The sequence below is a fragment of the Scomber japonicus genome, chromosome 1 (assembly GCF_027409825.1).
Source record: "Scomber japonicus isolate fScoJap1 chromosome 1, fScoJap1.pri, whole genome shotgun sequence".
NCBI classification, from domain to species: Eukaryota; Metazoa; Chordata; class Actinopteri; order Scombriformes; family Scombridae; genus Scomber; species Scomber japonicus.
Window position 1 is genome coordinate 8033225 of NC_070578.1, and position 25270 is coordinate 8058494.

At 37.1% G+C, this 25270-nt stretch overlaps 1 protein-coding gene and 1 long non-coding RNA gene across 2 annotated transcripts; both read left to right on the forward strand.

Annotated features, from left to right (window-relative positions):
* Positions 1 to 6642: 6642 nt before the first annotated feature.
* On the forward strand, positions 6643 to 7830 carry LOC128362980 (uncharacterized). Its single transcript, XR_008321645.1, has 3 exons — positions 6643 to 6753; positions 7038 to 7152; positions 7778 to 7830. It is a non-coding gene; the product is annotated as an uncharacterized LOC128362980 (long non-coding RNA).
* Positions 7831 to 16369: 8539 nt separating this feature from the next.
* On the forward strand, positions 16370 to 25112 carry LOC128375135 (adhesion G-protein coupled receptor G5-like). Its single transcript, XM_053335794.1, has 13 exons — positions 16370 to 16430; positions 16534 to 16635; positions 16798 to 16852; positions 17245 to 17332; positions 18387 to 18515; positions 18881 to 19042; positions 19135 to 19189; positions 19295 to 19386; positions 20446 to 20564; positions 21788 to 22068; positions 24229 to 24325; positions 24484 to 24791; positions 24880 to 25112. The coding sequence occupies exons 1-13, from the start codon at positions 16370 to 16372 to the stop codon at positions 24996 to 24998; spliced, it is 1668 nt and encodes a 555-aa protein (XP_053191769.1). The 3' UTR covers positions 24999 to 25112.
* Positions 25113 to 25270: the final 158 nt, after the last annotated feature.

The window sequence follows — 25270 nt, forward strand, 5'->3', positions numbered from 1 at the left end:
ATCATGACGCTACATTATATAATGTCTATTATATCACATCTCTGTTGACATTTTGGTTTATTATAGCAGTTTAGGGTTTACACTGTGACGTCAATTATCACCATTCAAACTCCCATAGAATAATTTTGTGGTTTGATAGGAAAAATGATTTGCATAAAACAAATACCTGCAGCTGATGGAACACAGGGACCACTGAATTTCACTCTTTAGCTTCCAAGCGTAGAGCTCATGTTTGTTTGGTTAGCTGCATTTACTTCAGAGGTGAGTAGAGACATTCTTCATATCTGTGGAGCAATAATTAAATATTTGTCAAATGTAGTTTCCTCTATTGTGTTCTAAGCATAAAGAGTGCTATAAAAGGCTTACATTTTGTAGACTTTTGTTGAAATTACTCGTCCAGGTTTAAAGAAGGTATGCAGTATTTTTGGCCTACAATTTGGTGAAACTTCAAAGTAATGGAAATTATTTTAGACTTTTAATGTGTTTTGAATGTTAGATTGTTGCTGTAGTGTTAGGAAAATTGACATTCCATATCAACACATGTTTCCTGGGACTGGTCTGGACCAATTTGAGGAGAGAGAGAGATTATAACAAGACAAGGAGAACGAGAAACGTCTTAACTAGTATTGACTGTTACATTTTTTCTATAAGAAAACTAAAAGGTCACTGTATTCCTGCTTTTTCTTTATTCCATCAGTTACACATTTAGAGGACATACAATGATTCCCTTATTGCTGGTACTGCTGCTGCCTGTTACACTGGCTAACAAAGGTAAGAACTGAACTGGATGGTATTTTGGTCACAATAAACAGCAATGCATCTATTAAAAAATATATATATTATGTATTTCTAGCTATTTTTGCTATCTACCTAGCATATATCATTTTAAAACAGCAGTGAAACATTATCCAGTTGGTTATCTGTCCTTCATAAGCACCCATGGTATTAAAGGACAGGTTCACAACTTTTCAACTGAGCTATAATCATTCCTCCTGTTCATACTGATTATTAAAATATCTCCTTCAAATGTGCTTTCAGTGTAAGTGATAAGGGCCAAAATCCAGTGTGTCCACACTTAGAAGTTGAAGTGAAGCTTACATGTGGTTTCAGCAATCTGAGTTATATTAAGTAGATATCTGACACATTTACAGTCTTTTTAGCATAAAATTCATTCCCTCTTTATGTTTCCTCTGACAGTGTTTCCCTGTTGAGCTGTGGTAGTAATAGACAATAGTATTTCAATGTTCATTTGAGCTCCTGGCTGTTGTTTTAAGACAGACTTGAGAATTTGCGAGCATTAGTTAGAAATCATGAAAATATCACTATAGAGTTCCATTGACTCTTTTAGAAACCAAGTAGCACAGAGCTTTTTGTGCTCCAAAGTACAGTATGTCAACTGGAAAAAGTCCTTATCGAAGTGCTATTTAAGCCTTCTGTTGAAATGAATTAAGTCATAAAATTCAGATAAGCCAAAAGTTAAAAATAGATAAGGTGTGGTTAGGGTTCGGGTTAACCTTCTTGAAGAATTATTTACCTTTATTTAAACCATTTATGTTACTGTTTTTCATACTCAGTGCCATATAACTGAGGTTCATTAAGTTTGAATTTGAAAGTCTGAAAATGCTTAAATGTGGTTTTCATGCCATTACAGCTGAAGATATGTAATATTTATGTATTTATATGTCTGTCTTCTCTGCTCAGTCTGTCTAAAAATTTCAAATAGTAACATCGATGTTAGGGGGATGAATGCTACCATTGATGACAGGCATCATTACATGAGCTGCATGCTTGATAGATGGCCCTGCTACATCAACTGCATGGTCAAAAACAACACATGGTCGAATGGATCCTATGTTTGCACTGATGCTACGGTGAAAAACGACGACAAAAAACTTTTGTATAAATTTGAACAAAGTAAGTACACTCTCACTGGAGCATCTGGCTGAATCTGTACATGAGTCAGTAACAAATAAGGGTTGGCAAGATGAGAAGTTCAAAAATGTCTCAAAAAATAGTTTTAAAAGCAGCATCAATTTATTAATGTATAATGACGTGCAACATTGTTTTTACCAAGAGTAAGACTGAATGCTCCTGAAAATGTCTCATGGTGTAACCACAAAAGAATGATAAATATTAGATATTTGAATCACCTACAGTGTAATTAATTTTTAATTTTTTTTTATTATTCCTTCATTTAAATTTGAATGCGTTTTGTTAATATTGAGCAGGACATAAAGCCATTTTGTTGCATTGCAAAAGTGAATTACATTTAATCCATATTTTAGTGCATGTTTATTTTGCTGTACCTAATACAATTTTATGTTAAAAAATAAATAAATACTGCTTACACCAATTGAACTCTGGGTTGCATCTATAGATGTAACCAGTATTTTTCATAAAAATCTGATACACTTCCTGACCATGTTCCTTCTCCACTCAAACACCATTGTTTGTTGAAGAAATGGACAAAGTGAACTTGGTTTTTCATGTTATTTCAATTTAGAAAAAGGTACATCTGACAACAAGAAATTATTAAATCCAGTCAAGAAACAATAATTGTAATTTAATTTAATAAAAAAACTAATTTATTCACCTGCTAACATTTTACAACAACAATCATGTTAATTTCATCTTCAAATTGAACTCATGTTTTGTATAATAGAGAAAAGAAAAAAATGACCTAACAACAACTCAAGTCGACTCATAACTTGTCTTCTATTGTGCATATAGTTGATAAAAAGGTGGTTCAGAGATGTCAAATATTTTTTTTTAAATTCATTCTTATGAATTATCAGTGTTTTTCTAGGGTTACACCATGGAACATGTAAACTGAGCAAACCTGACTAAGTCAAAAAAATGTCAGTTTATGAGTAATTGTCAGGCAGCAGTTGTGATCATTAGGGGTTCTTCTCTGTAAAACCACTTCCTGTTACATGGCCGCCTTCACAATTTTGACAAAATGGCCTTTTAAATGGTGGTTACACTTTGAGACACGAAATGTGGTTCACTTGATTTGACATGATTCCCCAAACATTATATATAATTAAGATATTATAAAATTTAGAACAATTACATTCCATTAAATGTATTTGATATGAAGTATGAGTATGAGTTATTGTGTAAGATTATGCCAGACTAGTTCGGTAACACTAGAAATTGAACAATTTTAAGCAAGTGTAATTTTTTGGTTCAAGTTTTGATGGTTACACCACTGGGACATTTTTGCCTTAATCATCTAATATATTCTCTCAAAATGGAATAAAAGCAGAAAGTTCATACTCGGTCCACAAGAAACGAGTGTGTGCAAGTTATTCACGCGTTTATTTTCAAATTTTAACCCCTTTAAATTTGACTAAAGCACATGGAAACAAAAAAAGTAGCATCACGTCATCGACCCACATACAGATCTAAAACTGGGAAATTACATGTGTGATTCCTCTCTCCTCATAGATGGAAATTGCACCCTGTTCCTGTGCAAGCACAAGTATATTATGCCTCTAATTGATGAGCTGGATACTAAAAACTCTCAAGAGCCGGAAATGATGCAACTCTTCTACATGAGGGATTCATGTGCAGAGTTGTTCAGTACACACCTTTCAGTCAAGAAAGCCTTTTTAAAGTAAGTGTCAGACCTACAACCAATAATTCCTCTTTCTGCTGCTGTGTAGAAATATGGCCTCATTCATTGCTTTCTGGAAACACAAGTTCAGTGAAAAAGAATTATAACCAACAAAATCTAAGGAATCAAACATAGACACACTTGTTTTACTTGTCAGTATTATTTTATTACAATATTTGGAACATGTTGTATTTGGTCAAGGTGGAGCTACAGTTGAGTAGTTTAATCAACAACAATATATTATGTTTTATTAACTTCAGTGTTTTATCTTAGGTGTAAAATTTCACTCTAAAATGAACAAAGAGGAACAATAATTGTCACAACGATGGAGTGGAGTAAAAATATATATATATATGTACAGTATATATATATATATATATATATATATATATATATATATAGTGGTATATATATATATACACTGGTAACAGTTTACATTACAGATTGCAGCATCATTTATAGTTACTAAGGAGCAAATGAGTATAGTAGTAATAATATATTAGTCGTTAACATGCACTTCCTCAATGACTCTCTAGTATCTTTCAGTCTGTTCTCTAGTAACTCATCATTATCTGCTATGTAAGTCCACTATTCTGCATTATTAGGGATGTCAATGATTCATCAGTTATGAGGTCATTCCTGACTCTAAATCTTCTGTACTGTATTGTAAAAGTGTTACCCATGTGCTTAAGCACTTAAGGAAATGTACTTTTCACCACCGGTGGTTCAACAACTGTTCACACTAGTAATGGTGGTAGTGTAAGTAATGGTGATTGTAGCAGTGAAAGGAAGTAATGTAAAGATTGGGTAATGAACAACACAGTATTTTTGATATTTCGTTATACATTTGTCATTTGCTGTTCTTTGACATCATTTATTTGTATCATCAGCATTATTTCAACATTATTTCTAGCTTTACATAATATAATTTCTTTGTAATTCTAGCTTCATGTGATTAAAGCTAGAATTACAAAGAAATGATGTCAAAGAACAACACGTATAACAAAACATTAAGAAGAATACGGTTGTTCATTTCTACCTCTACCCTTCTCCATATTCACTAAATTCACCAGCTGCACAGGAGCCAAGAAGCCAGCAGGTGGTACTACATCCAGTATTAGTATTATGTTTGACAACATTGCTTTCACATCCCTCTGCAGGGCAGAAAAAAAGGTTATCCATAACATCATGGGCAAAACCCAATTTCAGCATGAGGACCTTGTGAATTACCCCATGGGCGCTTTGTCTCTGAATGTGATCAATAGCAGTGCCCAGCTGAACTCTTCAGAAGGCAAAGACATGATCCCGCTGGAAGCTCCACAGGTTCTTAAGATGTGATGAAGGCAGATGTTTGATGATGATATTGACAGATGACGGATAACATGATGATAAACATGACAATGCATTTTAGTGTTCATTTCAAAGAAACCCTGTAGTGTGCATAAATACTTACATGATGATATAGAGAGCCACAATGCTGATTACTGTGTGTGTGTGTTGCTTGACATCATCTTGTCATATCCACTGTTAGCTGCGGCCTGAGAACCAGCCATTTGTCCCAAAGATTTTTCTGCCTGTGGACATCCTGCAAATCATCCCAAACCAGACCATTGGTGTGGTCAGCTATAGGGGGCACAGCCAGTTCCAAGTATATAGTATATGCTGTATATAAACATTCTGTTATAGTATTCTGTGTTTACCTTCTATAGTTTTATTGATGAAACTGTCCCCTTATTAGTTCGAAAAGGAGATTATCTCATCAATGGTTATCAGGATAGAGACACTGGGGGAGAATCGCCTTCAAAATCTGACGACATCAATTGAGATGGTTTTCAATGTGTCTACTTCCCAAGATATGAATGTAAGTCTGTTTTAAGCATACATACTATAGTCTTTTCAAAAATGGATTGTTTGATGGACAAAGACTATTTTGATGATTGTGCCACATATCAGTAACACTTTTAATATTGGGGGGGGGGGGGGTGTTCTTTCTTGCTTGTTCATTTGATACTTTATTGAGTTGTCTAGAGCTGCAACAAAATCCAAATTCTCTTATTCTAGTCTCTCAAATGTGAATTTATAGTTCATGTTTGGGACAAAATTAAAACAATTAAGGATCTCACCTTGGGCGTCAAGAAAAAAGGATTTTTCATTGTTTTCAGACATTTTGTCCAAATGACAAATTGATGAATCAAGAAAATAAACAGATTAATCAGTTATGAAAAGAATTATTAGTTGCAGCCCTAACCATATCAATCTAATCTGTTAATTAGTTGCCCTATACTCATCTGTGGCTTTTCTGCACCTCATTCAGTCATCACTGAACTCCCTATTCTTAATTGTAGTATTGTGTCACTGTTTTATTTTGGTGCTTTACGAGAGCTGATTTGACTGTGTGTATCATTGTCATCTTACATATATCTTTACAGAATGGCTCAAGCTTCACGTGTTGCTATTTAAATGAAACTGGTAGGTGTATCTGAATGTGAATATGAATTTTAAGACTGTTTAAAGCCACATAATGTGTCTTCAGTCTGTATGAGAAAGTATATGTTTTTATCAACTGTAAATAAACCTCTTCATTTTATTCTACAACCATGTAGTAGCAGTACACATGTGGTACTGTAGCAAACCGTTTCATATTTTTGTAACAGCAAAAATACAGAATACAGAAATACAAAATAAAGTTAGTTAAGCTAACTAAGTAAAAATATTCATCTCTTCAGACATGGTGTGGAAAGACGACGGATGTAAGACTTCCAAGACTTCCAACTCTAACCAAACTGAGATTATTTGTCAGTGTAACCACGCAACAGCCTTTGCTGTCCTACTGGTAAGGTTTGTTTTTTCCCTGATGATGTAATACCCATTCAGTCAAGTGTTTTTTGTAAAGAAAATACAACTAAATAAGCTAAAAAAAAATGAAACAGACTGTAGCCTTTATTCAGTACTGGTAGGATATAAAGTATATTAAAGTAAGGTATATATTTAGTGACCGTTATTCCATCTTTTTTGCAGATAAGAGATCCAATTTCACAAGCCCACTGGGAAATACTGTCATACATCAGTTACATAGGCTGTGGCATGTCTGCATTCTTCACTGCTTTGTCCATTGTGATTTATGTCTTCAGTCGGTAGGTGCATGAGTGGTGTATGTGGGTTTTTTGCTGTTGTTGTTGTTTTTCTGGCAAAAACAGAAAGACACAAGATTACATCAAACTAAATGAAATTTGTAACATGGCAAGTGGGATCTGTTCTTTTTTCAGTTGTTAACAGATTAGCATGTTAATGATGCTGAAGGAAGCAATGACTTAAGTTCAATTTTGAAGAATGGCACAACCACACTATCAAAAGCCTCGTGTTATTTTTGACAGCTGTGGACTTGTCCTAAGGAATTCTTGCTCTTTGTGTTCCTCAGAAACCACAAACTGGATTACTCCATCTCTATCCATGTATCTCTAAGCGGGGCCCTGTTTCTGCTCAATACAACCTTCCTGCTGACCGAGTGGGGGTCCACCATAGAGCCAGAGTGGGTGTGTACGTTTGTCGCGGCTTTCATGCATTACTCCCTCCTCTGCTCTTTCACCTGGATGGCCATAGAGGCTCTTCACCTCTATCTAATGCTGATAAAGGTGTTTAACGCCTACTACAAGCACTACATGGTCAAACTGTCTCTTGTTGGATGGGGTGAGTGTTGTGAAACCACCTATTCACTATGTCCCTGCATTTGAAATCTTCTTAAAAACCTGCTTATAGACTAATCCATGTTATATAATAAGAGAATAAAGATGTCTATGAAAAGAGAAAGAGTTTTCAACATTTTTAATCAAATGTGGCATGTCACCGTTTTTTTGTGTCAGAATATCTTTTGACATGAACTTAACAGGGTCAAGGGGTGTAAACTTTAATTCAAAGTTGTATCTTGGCATGTCAAAGTGTTTATATCCAGGATTTTGGCTCCATGGTTCAATTAAAGTGTCTTCAGTCTGCACTGTTTTCTGGTCATTTGAGTCTTTCTAGACTAACTCTTCAGCATTACTGATTGCTTTTAAACTACATTAACGCAAAATCCATTAAAGGGACATGACTGACTCTAATGGACACTATAAGGGACATAAAATGTTAAACTGTGTGTGTGTGTGCTTGTGTGATTCTCAGGCATCCCTGGTATAATTGTAACAGTCTCTTTAGCAATGAAGGACTTCAAGCAGTTTTACGGAGTTAAACACCTGGCCATGGCTGACTCCAACCAGACAACTGCCATGTGAGTAAATGCAACATAATCTTAATGAAGTCAAAGTCCTTCTATCAGAATTTAAACTATTTATACACAATGATACCACAATGTGGATTCATATTTTTCATATACTTTGTATACAATATCTATGTTTTTATTTTACATGGTTTTGGTGACATGGTTTACATGGTTTAGGGTTAGGGTTAGGGTTAGAGAGGGGTTGTTCCTTATTTTACACTTGGAAGACACAGCAGGAAATGTCATTAATTATTTAAAGCTAGAGTACAGGTCTTTTGACTCCCCCTTCTGGCAGTGAGAGTAAAGGGGTGCTCCTGGCTATCATTTCCCAACACAGACATATAGCATGTTCTCATGCACACCCCAAACAACAGGCACACAGACAGGGCCAGTAAAAACATATGTGCTTTAATAGTCAACAGCTCCAAAACACATTTGTGACAGCCCTTCGGGATTTATACCAATATGCCTGCTGGCTAGTACACCACTAGTCGTACCCTACTATGACTTGATTCACTATCAGAATTGGATCCATACGTATTATAACAGTTGGAAAGTTTAGAAGAGCTGCATGATTACAGGCAGAACAACATGAGATTTAAAACACTGTATACAGTATCTCTGTATACTCTCTATACACATAGATGTATCTGGCAGTGATAGGCATAATCAGCATTGTTTGGGAAGGGCTTGAATGTAGCACACATTCATTGATATAAAAAAAGCTCTGTTGACATTTTTATCTATTAAACCTAATCAGACCCTAACCACAGTGCTGACACATCATGAAACATAATTATTTTTAACAGTGATTTGTAACAGTAGTGTAAAGCAACATATTACACTTAAGAATGCATTACTGTGTCTGCTATATGACTGTGTTTGGACCAGCACTGGCCTTGGACCTGTATGTTTTATGCTAGTTTTATATATGCTTTTAACATTATATATTTGACATGTGCAATACAACAAACACAATATTTACTCAGTGTATGACAAATATCTATATAGAAATATTTTTACCATATGACAATTGATGTACATGACATACAACACTTATTTTATAAGCATAACATTATATGCACACACAAGCTTCAAATACAAAATATGACATTTTTAGATGTTACAGCCTTTTATTCAAATATTTGATTATTCCCTAAATCTATTGCAATTCTTTTCATATACTGTATTTACCCCGTATACTTCCAAATGTTGTGCCATCTGATTTTTCTGTGTTATGAATCTATATTTTCACATTTTTCTGTCTAATGTGTCACAGCTGCTGGATCACAGATGACTCCTACTTTTACTCCGTGAACCTGGTGTATTTCACCCTAATATTCATCTTCAACTCTGGCATACTGGTGTCCGTGACCTCCAGAATATGTAGGATGAAACAAATGTTCAGAGGCAACAAGAAGCCCTCAGCAGTGGCTCAGGGAAAGACTAGCAAAGATTCAGCAAGGTTCACTGAATCCTGCAAGAGTGGTCTCACTGTGCTGGGTCTTACCTGCCTGGTAGGGAGCACCTGGGGCCTGGCCTTCCTGGGCTCAGGACACACCAACTATCCAATCCTCTACCTCTTTTGCATCCTCAACTCTCTACAAGGTCTGCTGTTAAGTTCTCTTTTGTGTTTGTATCTGTGGCAGGGTTGTTTTATCTTATCATGTTCAATTAGGTTAAAAACAAAATACTAAAATACCGTTTTTTTGTCAAGGTTTCTTCATCTTCCTGTGGATCTGTCTGTCAACCAGGAAACAGAGGAGGAGAGAAATGGAGGAAAGAATGAGTTCAAATCCAGTAAGGACTTCAGCAGGCAAAATTGATTAAATCTTCACCCCTTTCCTGCTGTTAATCAAGATGATAGTCAGAGTCCTGTAATCATTAATAGCATTACTCCCCTCTCTGATAATCCCCCTGCATGTAAAACCATTCCTACAAAACATAGCCATAGTAGCTTAGCTGTAAGTTTACTTTTGATGTAAAATACTTGTTTTTCCTTAAGTTGATTCTGTCTTCAAAGTAAGCATTCAAATGTAATATACCAAGAGGAAACCTGTTTGCTTCACTGACTTATGAGCATTATTGAATACTGTAACACACTTGTGTTTTTAATGTTTGGTGTTTTTGTAACAATTTATGAAATCATGTAAATCAGTCCGAACAATTCCATAAAGGGCCATGTGCCTGCAGGTTTTTATTTCAACCAATCAAGAGCACACGATTCGACCAATCAACTGTCTGAAGACTGAGATCAGTTAATTAAACGAGTCGCCTGGGGTGTTTCTGTTTGGTTGGAATGAAAACCTGCAGCCACATGGTCCTTTACGGAATAGTTTGGACATTCCTGATGGAAATTAAGTATTCAGATGATACATTAAAGAGTGTTTAAATAACCAACTGCATATTTTATTTTCTTCCTCATGATGCGAACTGGAAAACATTATGCAAAGCTTCCACAGTAAGAGATAAGCATCAGAACATGTTACACATCATGCATCTAATGAAAATAGTGACATCTTCTTTCTCTAGGCAGCATCTGATGAATGTCGTAGTGTCATCATCAGATTCCCATTTTAGGCCTTAAATGAAATATCTTGACAACTATGCCTATGATATTTGGTGCAGCTATCCATGGTGGCCAGAGAATGTATCCTAATGACTTTACTGAACCTGTTGACCTTTCCTCCAGCGCCACCAATAAGTCAGAATTTCAATCTGTCCAATACTACCAAATACCTGCAAAACTACTATTCCCATCAGTCTCGGTTGAAATTTTTGTGTAGTGCATGTCAAATGACATCAACGCAGGAAGAAGGTGGCAGTCCAGGGGTAAAAAGGGTTAGGGTTAGGGTTATTTTCTTAGTGTGAAGCCTCCTCTGGAGTATGGATGTAAAGATCCGTTTTAAAGGACATCCTGCAGTCAATAGAATATCCTATGTAATTGTACACTTGCCAGAAGATCCACAAGACAGGCAACAAAAACAGTATTTTTTTAATTGAAAGGGAAATAGTTGGAAATTAGAATAAAATAAAATAAATGCATTTTTTTAAGAGTCAGAAATAAATAGAAATTGACTTCATGTGAGAATGCATCCATTCATTGTGAAAACTATTTCCCCAAATGATACAATAGAAACAACATTGCAGTTGTTTTTGTGACAGACAGGCCATCCACTGAAATTCAGCACAGGATAAGTACATCTGTCTTGTAGAGACTCAGAAGCTCTTTGTATTGTATTAATCAGATTTCCTGTCCATATAGATATGACTTGCCTTGCTTGCCTCGCCCCGGAAACCTCAAACAAGCAGATCAACGCTTTGCATCAAACTGCTTCATCATGTGTGGGTTTGAGGTCCAGTGCGACATGATGTAGACTCTAACTAGTACATGGTGATCAAACAGTAAAAGCTTCTCTCTCAGACAGATCTGTCACTTTGCATGCTTTATCTTCAGGTGTACTGCACATAATGATTGAGCAAATGAATTGATAAAGTTTCCTTGATGATGTTGGCAATTGAAAATCAAACGCTGCCAAGTAACCATGCTTTCAGGAATGAATGCTTGTGCATTTCTATTATTTATAGCTCAGTGGCAATTTTTTATAAAGCCTTTAATGATATGTAAATGTAGAATTCTAGATAATGACACAACATTGACAACATTAAACTTAAGATGTTTTCACCCAGCAGTACTTTTATGTATCACCTATAGCAACATAGTGTTTTTGGTTCATCAACAGTCTCAAATCAAAACTGTGTTATTATAATACATGAACTCACATTACCATACAGTTGTAATGCCATATAACTCCATGCTTTGCTGAAATATCAATGTTCTGGTGGGTGTTTTGAGGACAGATTTGCAATCTGTAGAGTTAGAAACCGTGATATGCTGTTGGGCCTTGGTTACGGCTTTGGCTGATGGCTCCAAGGCTGAGTGATTCTGACTTTGCCAGGTTGTCGGTGTTCAGTCGTGCAGATCAGAGGGTCCAGGTTACTGAGGGGAGTACTGATTGTCCCTTTGTTGTGAGAGTTAGCAGCTCAATGCTAACTTGCCTTTCTTGCTGGATCCAAAGCAGGCCCAACAGTGCCAAACTTCATTCTTTGGATGGTGAATATGTTTCAAGAAGTGACTATCAGCTCTTAGAGGCATAATCATCTCACGCAGGTTTTATATAAAATGCAGTGGGACATTTTCAGCTTTTCATAAATAGTTATTTTACCTGTTTCATAGTCTGGGATATTACAGTGTACTTCACAGGTCATGGAAAAAAATTTAAATTTAAATTTTAAATTTTAATTTTTGGCTGTAACATTATACACATACTATGCTACATATGATGGTGGTCACTGTGTTCAGCAAAGCTTATTTTTAGGTCAGTGACTTGCAAAAATCAGTTTCTTTTTGTTTGCAGTAATTGGTTTCCTTTTGTCATTGGGTCCCTTCTGTCAGTCACTCACATAAAATGACCCATTTGAACATTTTCTTTTCTTGATCAGCAGTTAGTGGTGTTAGGTGTCAGCATGTTCCTGTCAAAAAATATAGAATGACCATTACAAAAATGATTCATATGTCTGTTTAGTTCAGTTTTTAGGCAGGCAAACACATTGGTTAAGTTTAGAAAACAATTGTCCTTAGACAAAAAAAAAGCATTGCTGATTCTCAGAAAGATGGGTTGTCATCACACCACAAAGCGAAACAAACTCCACAAAAAAACAAAAGTTTGCACAGCCATGAGAGGTACTTGTCATATAAATACATCATTTTAGTCTTCCATGTAGTTGTGTTTCTGTGTGTCTCTCTGAATTCGCAAAATGAGTGCTAATATATATATATATATATATATATATATATATATATATATATATATATATATATATATATATATTTTAAAGGTGTCATTTCCCTGCAAGTGTGTGTGCACAGCCTAGGAAATAAATGTTAATGTTATATGGATAAACTGTGTGAGGGGAATTTGGGAAGCATGTTCTAGTTTTGAATAAACAAATTCAGGAAGTCCCTCATGTCTGCAGTTCCTTCATGCTGGCTCCCTCCAGGTAGTCATTACTATGAAAATCAAGGATAGGTGGATAAATACAATTCTGTCAATCCTTGTACACATTTTGAAAGCTGATTTATCTCAGATGAACCTTTTCCTTCACGTGTTCTCTCGGCCTCTCTCTTCGCAGCTCAGTTGTGCGGGCAAAAAACATGAAAGAGCAGTGATGCCCCACTTCAGTGTGATTCACCTTTGTTTTTCTCTCACATAAAAAGGGGAATTCTTTTTTTTAATATGCGTGTTTTCAGGTCACTGGAGCACAGTTGGTTGTCCCACCACTGATACTGAAACTAAGTGTATTTGAAGCAGCAACCATGCTGAACTTCTCTGTTGTGCTTGTGGTAAAACATTTTCACAGAACATTTCCTCTAAGTGCCAGCTCTGCCCAATGTGCTTTATGATGACCTATTAAAGAGAGTTTTCAGAGGCTTGCCAAGCTTAAAATAACTGATTGTGTAAGATAGCCTTCATCTCAAAAGGAAGATATCATTTGTTTACTCAAAGTGGCTTATAGTAGTTTTAACAAGAAATGTCTATCATTCAAATCTAATTTCTGGTGATACTGCATAATTCTGCCATCTACTTCTCTGTTAGCTCAGATCAGGCTCTTTGTGTTTTGAGGAAATTTGAACTTTTAAAGACACATGTGTTTATATCCTCATGCCTCTTAACTTATAAACATGTTGCAGATATGTAGAGGAGTACAGATGTGTTAAATAGTCTAACACCAGAGGCCACTTTTATTAAAATATACTTTTTTTCTGAAAGCTGATCCATCCTGATTTTTCTTTAATCTTATATTCCTGGAATGTGAATTAGTTTTACCATTTTTTATTCTGGTGCAGTCAGTGTCTCTAACTTCTTTGTGTGATTAAAGTTAGTTAGTGGTCTGATTGTGCTGGGTCTTACCTGCCTGATGGGGACACCTGGGGCCTATTTCAGGAAGCAGGTTTAACAAACTCTCAGTTAAAACTTTAACTCTAGGTTGACTAACTCTGAGCTGTCAAACCCAGAGTTTTGAGTTTCTGAACAGGTGAGTTCAATCAACCCTGAGTGAAGTGATTGTGCATGTGGAGATACCAAGCCCTCATCAATGGAACCCATGATTCACCATGGCAACAGGAGAAAGAAACTTACAACTTCTCCCCAGTGGAGTTAGAAATATTATTGAATACATGCAGATAATGAGTTTATATATTTAAGAAAAAAAATATAGTAGCAGCAGAAAAAGAACATGAGCTGATATGGCAGAACATTACTGACAGTCAATGTGTGAGTATTAATGGAAAAAAAGAAAAGTTTTGCCTTGAGTGATCCACTTATTCAACATGTATACACATAGTGTGTGTGTGCGCGGCAAATTTAATATTCATGCAGACCCCAACACAGGTTCAAAACGTAGGCCTACTTGGCAGCAACTGAATATGAAACATAAAATATAGCTCAAACGGTATTATTTCACTACAAGCAATTGTGATGTTGTTTAGTCTGCCCTATCTAATAAACAGCATGCAATGGCTACCTTCAACATGTGATATATGTCAATAGTTAGTGAAATCTTCTAAGTAATCCCAAGCCATCCCAACACTGCCAGCATTTAAAATTGTCTATTTGAAAGCAACACTTAAATGCCTTCATACATACAACACTACAAACATGTAAACATTAACACTTATTTAACATTAGCAGGGCGAGAGGGAGAGAGAGAGAGAGAGAGACAGACAGACAGACAGACAGACAGACAGACAGACAGACAGACAGAGAGAGAGAGAGACAAAGACATAGAGGTACAGTGACACCCACAATGATAATATTAATAGGAGAATACGAATCCTGAAAATATTGTTCAGATAATCATTAGAGAATGTATATGTGCTTCAATATTAACTGACTCTTTAAGAAAAGGACACACCATGTCTGACATCTCCTTCAGTCTGCAGGTTTCAGTTAAAAAGGAAGAGAAACTCAGGGATAGTTGAGGAAAACCTGCCAGCAAGCAGGTTAGTTTCACTGAGTTTATTTCCATGGCAACTGACTGAACTGGCTTTGGAAAACTGAAAAACCAGAGTTTCCTCTGAGTCTAACTAACTCAACTACTGTAACTTTTCACTAAACCTGCTTTCTGAAACAGGCCCCTGGGTTCTGGATACATCAACTACCACATATTATGTCTGTATGTTGTAATTATTTTTTAATGACATGTTTGTTCAGTTTATCTCTCATCAGATTGTAACATCAGGCATGTGTGTGTGTCTTTCATCTTCATCAAGCAGGAGAGGATGTCTTCAACTCCAGTGATGACACAATCTAATACGAGCCCCATTCCTGCCATAAGATGATATCGCCCAAATGATATCATTCTTTCAATTCCTCTGAAAATCATCTGTTGTGTAACTATAGCAACAGTGTGATTCGCCTTTTTTTTTGACCACTAAAAATCCCCTTCAAATGCAAATGCAATTCAAATCAGCAGATCATTTTTGCCATCAAATTTCCTCTTTCTGTTTCAATTCAATTCAATTCAGTTCCAATATATATATATAGTGCCAAATCACACTTTTCACACAGAGCAGGTCTAGACAGGTCTATTAGCAATCATTTGGTGACAGCAGCTAGGAATTATTTCCCTTTAACTGGAAGAAACCTCAAGCAGAACTGGGCTTGAGAGAGAGAGAGAGAGAGAGAGAGAGAGAGAGAGAGAGAGAGAGAGATAGAGGTACAGACACCCACAATGATAATATTAATAGGAGTATGACTAATGGTGATCATAACATCAGCACGTATGGGTGTCTATCAGGACAATTGTTCCCTTCACATTTGTTTTTGTTTTTATAAAACTAAATTTCTATGAATCTTTGCTGATACATTACAGACTTTTCCATGTGGGCTGCCAACTCTGAGACACCATCAGGTCATGCACATCTGGGTTTCACTTCCCCAAGTGTCAGCACTTGTTAACCAGTATGACTTCACTTCTTTCTACTTGCGTACTGGAAAACTTACATTTGACAAACTTCCTCTCTGCACACTTGGGCTGTGATGGTAGTGATAATAATACTCCCATCGTCTATTTTTTTAAAATCATATTGTTTATTGTAATTGGTAGGATAAATAAATAACATTTTAGCTCAATTGAATCGTCCTCTCATGAGCCGCAGCAGCATTTCCTTTAAGTCACAACTGCAACAGCTTACTGTAAAGACCCTTTCCATTCAACTGCATTACCTTTAATACATATCTGATGTGAGTCACTTCCTGTCAGTCCTCGCTCCGCCACCAACATGTGATATATGTAGATGTAACCAGCCCCCCCCCCCCCCCCCCCCCCCCCTCCACCCTCCCCTTGCCTCACCAGGCAAGCCTCAAACAAGCAGAAGTGTACCGCTCATGGAGCCATTCACTATATGTGCGTTTGAGGAACACTGACATATGATGTGGAAGACTCTTTGTCTCGTCTTGTCAGTCGTATGGGTTTCTATGGGTAATGCTGGAGGTGAGTTTTTCTAAATGTGTTTATTTATGATAATAGTTTATGTGAGTCGTGAACTGTTGTACCGTGAGCGTAATTTGAACTGTTCATATTTATTCATATTAAGGTCGTCCAAACCCGCCCAAAATTGGCACTCCTCGTCCGCTGTCATCCACAGCTGTTAATGAGTCTAACCCAGCAACAACACAAAGTGCCAGAGTCTCCCGGAGTAAGTTGTTAAAGTTATAGCAATGATCTCATCTCTCATGATCTTCTTCTGTCACTTGTATGTTTTATCTTGTATTGTCAATCTTGTATCTTCCAGTGTGTGTCCATCTATACACGCGACTGGCTTTAACTCTTTCGTTTTCTTTTTTTGTCACTCTGACAGGCTTCTGTGAAAATGTCTTCAATGAGTGTCGACACATGAATGACTCCTGGACTAGGTAACTCATCCAGTAAATACTAAGTTCATGCCGTAGATTTTACACTGCTGCTTTCTAATGGGAGTGGATCTTTTCTTCTACACTAATGTTCCTTGACGTCTTATGTATGCTGGGGTGGCTCTGAAATGATTGTGGAAAAAGTTTTTTAAAAAGGACATAAAAAGTTAATGAGGAAATGAATTATTACAACAAATTGTATGGCTCTGTGAATAGGTTAGGAAGGTTTTGAGCATTTTCTCAGCACCTAAATGACTTTATACAATAATCCTTAAATAAATGTTACACATTTTGCCAGTGTTAATCTAAAAGTCGTCTCATAGATATAACTGATTCATGTTGCTATCATTCTGTATGACTTTGTTCTGTTTGATGAAATGTGTATGTGTTGGTAGGTGTTATGATGACAAAATTCGAGTCTGTAGACGCGGACGACAACTTTTGCCAAACTTCATTTGGAAGAATGTGAACTTATCTGAAGAGGTAAGGCCAACATTTGGGGGAACTGCTGCTTCTGTCTTGGTTCTTAAAGATCAAAACTTAAGATTTTTTAATGATATTCACCAAATAATGAGCAAAATGGGAGACAAAAAAGTTTTTTAAGGTGTCCATCAATAAGTATTTTCTATATTCCACATCATACAGGAGTTCAGGATGTCTTTGTTAAAACATTTACAACAATCAACAATTAATATCATCCTCAATGAGTTCATTACTATAGTTTTTTACTGTATGCCATATTATATACGGTTATATACAGTTGTTAATCAGCATTTCATGTAACATAAGTGGTGTCATGGTCAGCAGATTATACACCTAATCATATGACATAGTCATTTGTGTCAGAGAAGATGAATGTGTCAGAGAAGATGAATAATAAGAATTCCCATTACAATACTTAAGAATTGTAGAACAATTCCCATGAATTAATAGTTTTTTTTTTTGATCACCAGCGAGTGAATAGGTTGTAACCTAACTGAAAAATGAGACCTTTCCTGACTGGGTTGTCTGTATGGACTAATTTTTTTGTGCTCCTTTGCGCCTTGTCTCTCTGGTCAACAAATAACCAGGACAACAACACAACCAAAACACTGTTATCTAACTAGAAACACCTTGTAGATATTAGCTCTACAGATAATGAGACGACTAGCTGTCCCGTCGAGTAATGACCAGTTGCCCATTCCTGAGCACACACAGCCAATATATTACTTCCTCAATGAAGGAGCAGAAAACGAGTTCCGAAGCAAACGTAACATACCTTTTCTGTACCGCAGTGTGTTGCTCCCTGGCCACAGCTCACTGAGCCTAATGGTGTTAAGAAGACAGGTTGGTGATTTGCAGGCCAGTTCAGGTTTAGGTGGTTGATTAATGCATTTTTTTCACAGGTTGGATGGTGAGGTTTGGCTCTTGATAACCTTTTATGTTATTATGAGAAGTGTAAGCAAGGAAAAATATCACCTGCTGTCTTGCGCTGCTGAGTGAGCATGGGAGCAACAAGATGCTGACTGCAGCTCACTTGTGTATTTGTGTTTTTTAGGCTGACGAGGGTCCTACCTCTGAGCACAGGGTTCACATCCCATCCTCAGTTCTCCAGAGATGCAGTGAAGGTGCGGATCAGGGGGAGGTACAGTTAGTGATCACTGTGCTCGACAGCAGTTACTTCAAGGTGAGTAGCTTTGAATAACCAAAATTTGAACCACAGGAGACTTCTTCTTTGTTATTCCCTGTTTGTCTGTATTAGTTCAGTACTAATCTCAAAGGACTTGTGGATACAGAGAAGTAGGTGAATTGGGGAGTTTTGTTTTCAGGAGAATAGAAGAAGGAAGTGGAGACTAATGGTGGATTCCACTTTACACTGGTTGCATTTTCTTCTTGTGCTGATTTGCATTGATTTCTATAAGCCCTTTATTACCAGTCAACTGCTATGTACTATGAAAATCAAGCAAAGGGTGATACTGTAGCTCATGTTGTTGCAATTCTTCAACACTTCATTTCATGAGTTGCTTCTGATACCTTTGTCCGTTGTTGCAGCTGACTCCCCCACCGCCACCAGGAAGGGGGAGAACCATAAGATTTGGCCCTGTGCATATGAAAGGTGAAATTATGGGGGGTACAGTGCTGGTAGTGAAGGCAGGGTCCCGTCCTGTCAGCAACCTCTCACAACCCATCATATTAACCTTCAAACACAACAAGGTAAAATGACAACAACAAAAAAACAGCTGTGCTAGTGTTGCAAAAGTGTCATAATCGGCTTTCCTCTTATGGTTTTGTAATATATGTTTCAGATGAAAAATGGGACTTGTGTGTTTTGGCAAGAGTCAGATGAAGTTGATGGAACAGGTGGGCTACATGCAGCATACCTTTAACTTCAGTTTTTCTTTTCTAAAATATTATATATATCTGATATATATGTGTGTGTGTGTGTGTCTGTGTGGGTTTTTTTAGGTCACTGGAGCACAGACGGCATTCTTACCAGTGTCAATGGAACTCATTTTAAGTGTAGTTGTGACCATCTGAGCTTTTTTGCTGTGCTTGTGGTAAGATACAGAACATTTCCTCTCAGCATCTCTTTCTTTTATCAGCCGTTTCTCACACATTCACATATATTAAAGGACGAGTACACAGTTTTTCAAGTCTCAAGTCTGTCTTCAAACAATAGTCAGGTGCCTTGAAATATTTTTTTCTCCTGTTCATACAGACCATTAGAAGATCCCTTGATATAGTACTTACAATGTAAGTGATAGAGGGAAAAATCCACAAGTCTCATTCTGTACATGTATTTAAAAGTTTATCTGAATATGAAGCTTCAGCTGTCCAAATGAGGCAAATCAAGTAGATATCTTTCACCGTTACAGTCTTTTTAGTGCCAGTCTGTATTTTTGTTACTGTACTTCCACCACAACTCACATTGTCATAGCTTACTGGACACTTGAATAGGTCAAAGCCATTATTAATAGTATTAGTAACATCTATGCTTTTCTTATCTCTGCTTTTTTTTGACTTTCCAAGGTTAGCTAACTACTCAACTAGAAGGTACAGACATTTTGCCTCGATCTGTTGGCTTCTTTTAGGACATTATCACTTAGGCACTGATAAAATTGGCCAGAGAAAGCTGTCATTTCAGATGACTAAATGAACGGTTGTTGGCTAAAAATGAGAAGTTGTTTTTTGTCAACCATTTTCTAAATTTATTGCATCAAAAAGTTACAAAAAAGAGTTTACATCTACCACTGTTATCATGGTAAACTGCATTATGTGCATAAAGATCAACAAGCATAGTAACAGTAACTGAGGTCAGCACAAACAGTGAATTTAGTCACACAGATTTTCTCATTCTAGCTGAAGGATTATATTATATTATAGGCTATATTATATTATATTATAGGCTATCAATGTTCAAAGGTACATTTTGTTTCTTGGATACATAACTGGGCAACAACATTGTCACAGAGGCATAGAGTAGGTTTGTACTTTCAGTACAGACTCCTGGATGAGTGGGCCAGTAAACCTGAAACATTATACTGAAGAAACCTCCATCAGCCTTCTGAGCTTTAAATTGATTTAAAGCTTTTTTCAATGTATTTTTCCTCTTCCAGAACCCGGAAATATCAGTGGATAAAATAAATGCTGAGAACCTTAGTTATATCACCTACGTTGGATCAGCCCTCTCTGTCTTCTTCACAGCCATCAGCTTGATCATCTACATATGTCTGCAGTGAGTTTTTTGTTTAACTGTATCTGGAAATATTTATGATGAAAAGAATCTTACTTGAGTTGGTTTTGTCAAGGAAGTTAAGCAATACATGCATGCTCAGTATGTGTTCTTGAATTTTCTTTTAGATCAAGCTCTGCTCTTGTTTTTGCATCATTGTGTCTAATTTAACCACAAGTGGTCTTACGCAAAAGCTGCTGCTATGCTTAAAACAGGCTGATTCTTTTATAGTCAAGTTCTCTGCACCTGCTGTTCTCACGTTTGTAAATCTGACACATGTCAACACAAAAACAAACCAAAAGGAAAGCATGTAATACTAATGTACAGACCTGCTCAAGTCAAATCACGTAGATATCTTTCAATGTTATAGTCATTTTAGTGGCAAGTCCCTTTTTTCACATGACTACATGTGCAAGAATCAGAAAAGTTAGTAATGGTGTGTGGAAGAGAATGTAAGTAGCACACCTTTTTTTAAGACAGTTCTGCAAAGAAAGACATGCATCTTTGCAGACCAAGGTTGCAGAGGCTTGTCGTAAGCTCCTGTGGATCAAACAAGCTCAATGATTGAACTCAAGGTGCAGATTCAAAACAAAAAAGAAACAAAAAAAAGTTTGCATAACCATGAATCTGAATGATACCAGAGCATTTTCACTTACAGGCAGCCCAAAGAAGCCTCCACCAAGGATGTTTTATCTTGCATACTTAATCTGTTATCAACTTTAGGGAAATACAAACATATCTGCTTTCGTCCAACCACTGTGCTGGACTTTTAACAGATTCTCATAATTCAAAGTAAAACACATTTCTGGTTCTCTAGATTCAGAATAGTACTATCTAATTTGCATGTGACCCCAATTGAAATGTTTAAGGTCACAGCCCCTCCATATGATACAGTAATAAGCCATTAAGAGCCTAAGCCTGAGTCTGTATGTTGGCTGTTTTTGTGAGAAGGTAACATTCAATTTCCCCTCCAAGGCATTAATAAAATACTTCTTATCTTATCTTAAGATCAAGGCAGCGGACTCTGTACTCAGGCTCAAGTTAGTGTATTAGCCAGCCACCCTGCATATCTTTACCAATATGGTGTTGTAAAGTGACCCATATGTGAAAATAAATGTGTGTTTCACCTGTTCAAAGCTAGAATCCAGGTCAGAAATAGCTAGATGAAGTATGTGCTGAACAGGCAATACAAAAATGTACTCTACTGTACTCTGTTCCACTTTCAGACGGCGCCGTCCAGAGAAGGCCATCAGTGTGCATATGCAACTAACAGGTGCACTGCTCTGCCTGCACCTCAGTTTCCTGCTGTGCAGCTTTTGGGCGAACCTGCTGGAAGTGACAGAGGAGGACTGGGTTTGCAAAGCTCTGGGTTTCTTCTTACACTGGTCCCTGCTGTCCACCATCAGCTGGATGGCTCTGGAGGGATTCCACCTCTACCTTCTCCTTGTCCGAGTCTTTAACATCTATGTCAGGAGATACGTGCTCAAACTCAGCTTGGTGGGATGGGGTGAGTGGAGCCTGCTAGGCCTGCCATGATAATTTGCCATGAGTCATTTAAAGATTTTATACCACTGCAATGATAATAATGCTGGTAAATGGGGGTGGATTTGGAGAGTGGGTGCGACGCTCCTGTAAAAACACAGACTACCATTATGGTCGGGAAAGTTGCCTTTTTTTTAACACTTTATTTATAAGTTTTTCAGGTTTAAACCACAGATAAAACACAAACAGTATACAAAAAAACAAGACAAAAACCAAACTGTCAGCCCACACATATCAGTGCATGCAAATCAGAAGTACAGAGATGGATTTTCAAGTCAGAGAAAGAGTCCAAAGAGCCAGGCTTCAGGCAAAGTCAAGGAGATAAGTAGCTTGGCTGTGCAAATCACAATGCAGACAGTACAAAAAAAATGAGACAGAGTAATAGTGTCCAGTGTAGCTAGTCCGGAGGATGATGCCTGTCATTTCTGATATACTCAATAAAGGGTCCCCAGACTTCCAGGAACTTGTGATGAGTGTCTGACAGAGTATATCGAATTTCTTCCAGATAAATACAGGAAACCATATCATTCAGCCATTTTTTATAACAGGGATGAGAAACTGATTTCCAATCTCCAAGAATGACTCGTTTTGCTACGACCATGCCAAACATGTGGGGTTGTTGTAATGATGAGGGAAGAGTGAGAGAGAAGTTGGAACAGCCCAGTATTATCAGAAGACTGACAGTACTGTTTACTGTATATAACACTGTACAAGTGGAAAATGTCATCCCAAAAATTCCGAAGCTTAGGGCAAGACCAGAAAAGATGACCCAAAGTCCCGTCAATGATTTGCATTTATCACAGGTAGCAGAAACAGAGGGAAACATCCTGTTCAGTTTGGTCTTAGAGAAATGTAATCGGTGAATGACTCAGGAAAGTTACCTTTAATTCCATATTAGCGGATTAGCTAATGTGACATGAATAGCCTCTTAGCTGCTAATGCGAAGAGTGGCAATATAAAGGTAAAAAAAATCATCATGATCATGTCCATGTATCATATGATAAGCCGATATAACAAAACAGTAAAGTTGCGAGCTGTAAAACCAAAACAATGAACTGCAGAGTCATGCGATAATCCTCTACATGCAACATCCTTCATATACTAATACTCATGTGATCCATTGTGAAACTATCGATAAAAGCTGCTTTAAACTTTCTAGTGGTCATACATTGGCATAAATTGGGTCAAACTAGGCCTTGAGGTCATTTTAAGGCTGCACCGAATCTTGAATGTAAGACACTGTCTCCCCTTAAGACATTAGTAGACAGTAGGTCTGCTCCTTTTTGAGAAAACAGGAAGCACCCTGATAGTGTTGCAATAGCAGCCAAAGTCAGATATGTGTTTGCCTGTCTCTCTTTGAACTGTGTAGAGGTAACTGTAGAGGTTGGATATTGTGGACCTTGACGAATGGAGGTCAAGAGCTCCGTTTCAGACACTGTTCTCATCTGTAGACCAATATGCTTATTTCAATATGCTGTGGATTTGTTGGATCTGCCTATATTTGGGCGTTATCTTGGTGGGTTACAATAAGACTATCCCCAAAGGACCGAAACTTCAGAATTTGAAGGAGCATCAGGACAGAGCATGTACTGATTTCTCTTTCATTCTCCTTGATCAAGTCTCAATAAACCTTTCCAGTGTAAGACATCTTGGACTCCTGAGCACTTTCTTTAACTGATGTATGGGCTGCCCATTTAAAATCTACAACAGGGCCCTGCGTCAAAGTTTACACAGCACACGTCCCTAAGACTAAGTCTGCAAGTTAATGATTGTGATGTGCATTTCTGTGGGCTTCTGCAGGCAGTTTTGGTGGTGATACTGCACCACAAGAAGTAGCAATACATTAAGAAGAGAGGAAGTCTTTAGCAGATGTAAAACATGCAAGTTTCCAATTTTGAGAAAAGGTTTTGAAAGTGGTTGACTTTTTGTTGGTGTCGAGCACTGTAAAGTTAAATGTCACCATGAGTCCTTTGAGTGTTCTTAAGTGGAAAGAAATTTTCTCTACATTATCGGGACAAAGACTTGAATTAAAGTCTTTATTTAAATGAAATAATTTGCACCACTACAGTTAACCATACAGTCAGGACTTGTTGAAATAAACTCTGTCTTTCATGTCTTTATGCAGGTGTTCCTACATTGATCGCAGTGGCGTGTTGGATTTCAGGTGTTTATGGGAAATACATTCTGAGGGCTGCAGATGACTTCAATTCAACAATGCCAATGTAAGAAACCAACATTTATTGTGAGAATATTAAATATGTCCCACATTTGATTTGAATTCTTAGCAAGTGCACTTTGTGATTTCAACTTTGCTATTAATTCATTGTCCTCAAGAAGGTTATTTTGAATTGTCTCTCTTATTATGAAAATGACCTTGCAGGTGCGGAATGAGCAGCAAATTCCCACAGAGACTTTTGGTCAGCTACCTCACTACAATGGCCTTTCCATGTGTGGTGATACTATATAACACCTGCATGCTGGGACTGGTGGTTTTTAAGCTGTGGAGGCTGAGGGCAGGCGATAGTGTCTGGAATAAGATGAACAGAGAGAAAGGGAGCAGACTGTGGAAGGATTGTGCCACAGTGTTGGGCCTCAGCTTTGTGCTGGGGTTACCTTGGGGCTTAGCCAGCACCACCTACATCTCCCTCCCTGGGTTATACATCTTCACTATACTCAACTCCCTACAGGGTCAGTATATGCAGGATCCTCACATATAGAATGTGCTGTGTTTATATGTTTGCTGAAACTGACAGCAGCTTTTCTTTTCTCCTTTCAGGTGTATTTGTGTTCCTGTGGTCCATGGCTTTGACTTGCAAGTCTCGATCTGATTATAATTCCTCAGTCAAAGACTTTTCCTCCTCTCAGAAAATGATGACTACTAGTTTCAATAGCTGAAACAGCTGTAAACACTTGCATTGTAAATATATTATTCATGACCTATATTAGGTCTTTGCTGGATTCCAGTTTTATGCAGTCGAATGATAACTAAATATAATTTAATTTGCTGATGTCTTTCTGCTTCTTTTAATAAAGATGGAATTGAAAACTATACATCAGGTTATGTATCTATTGCATCACCACTTGGGCTGCTTCTTGAAAATATAATTTTGACTAAATTGGAAAAGACAATATAATATATATATATACTGTATATATATATATATATA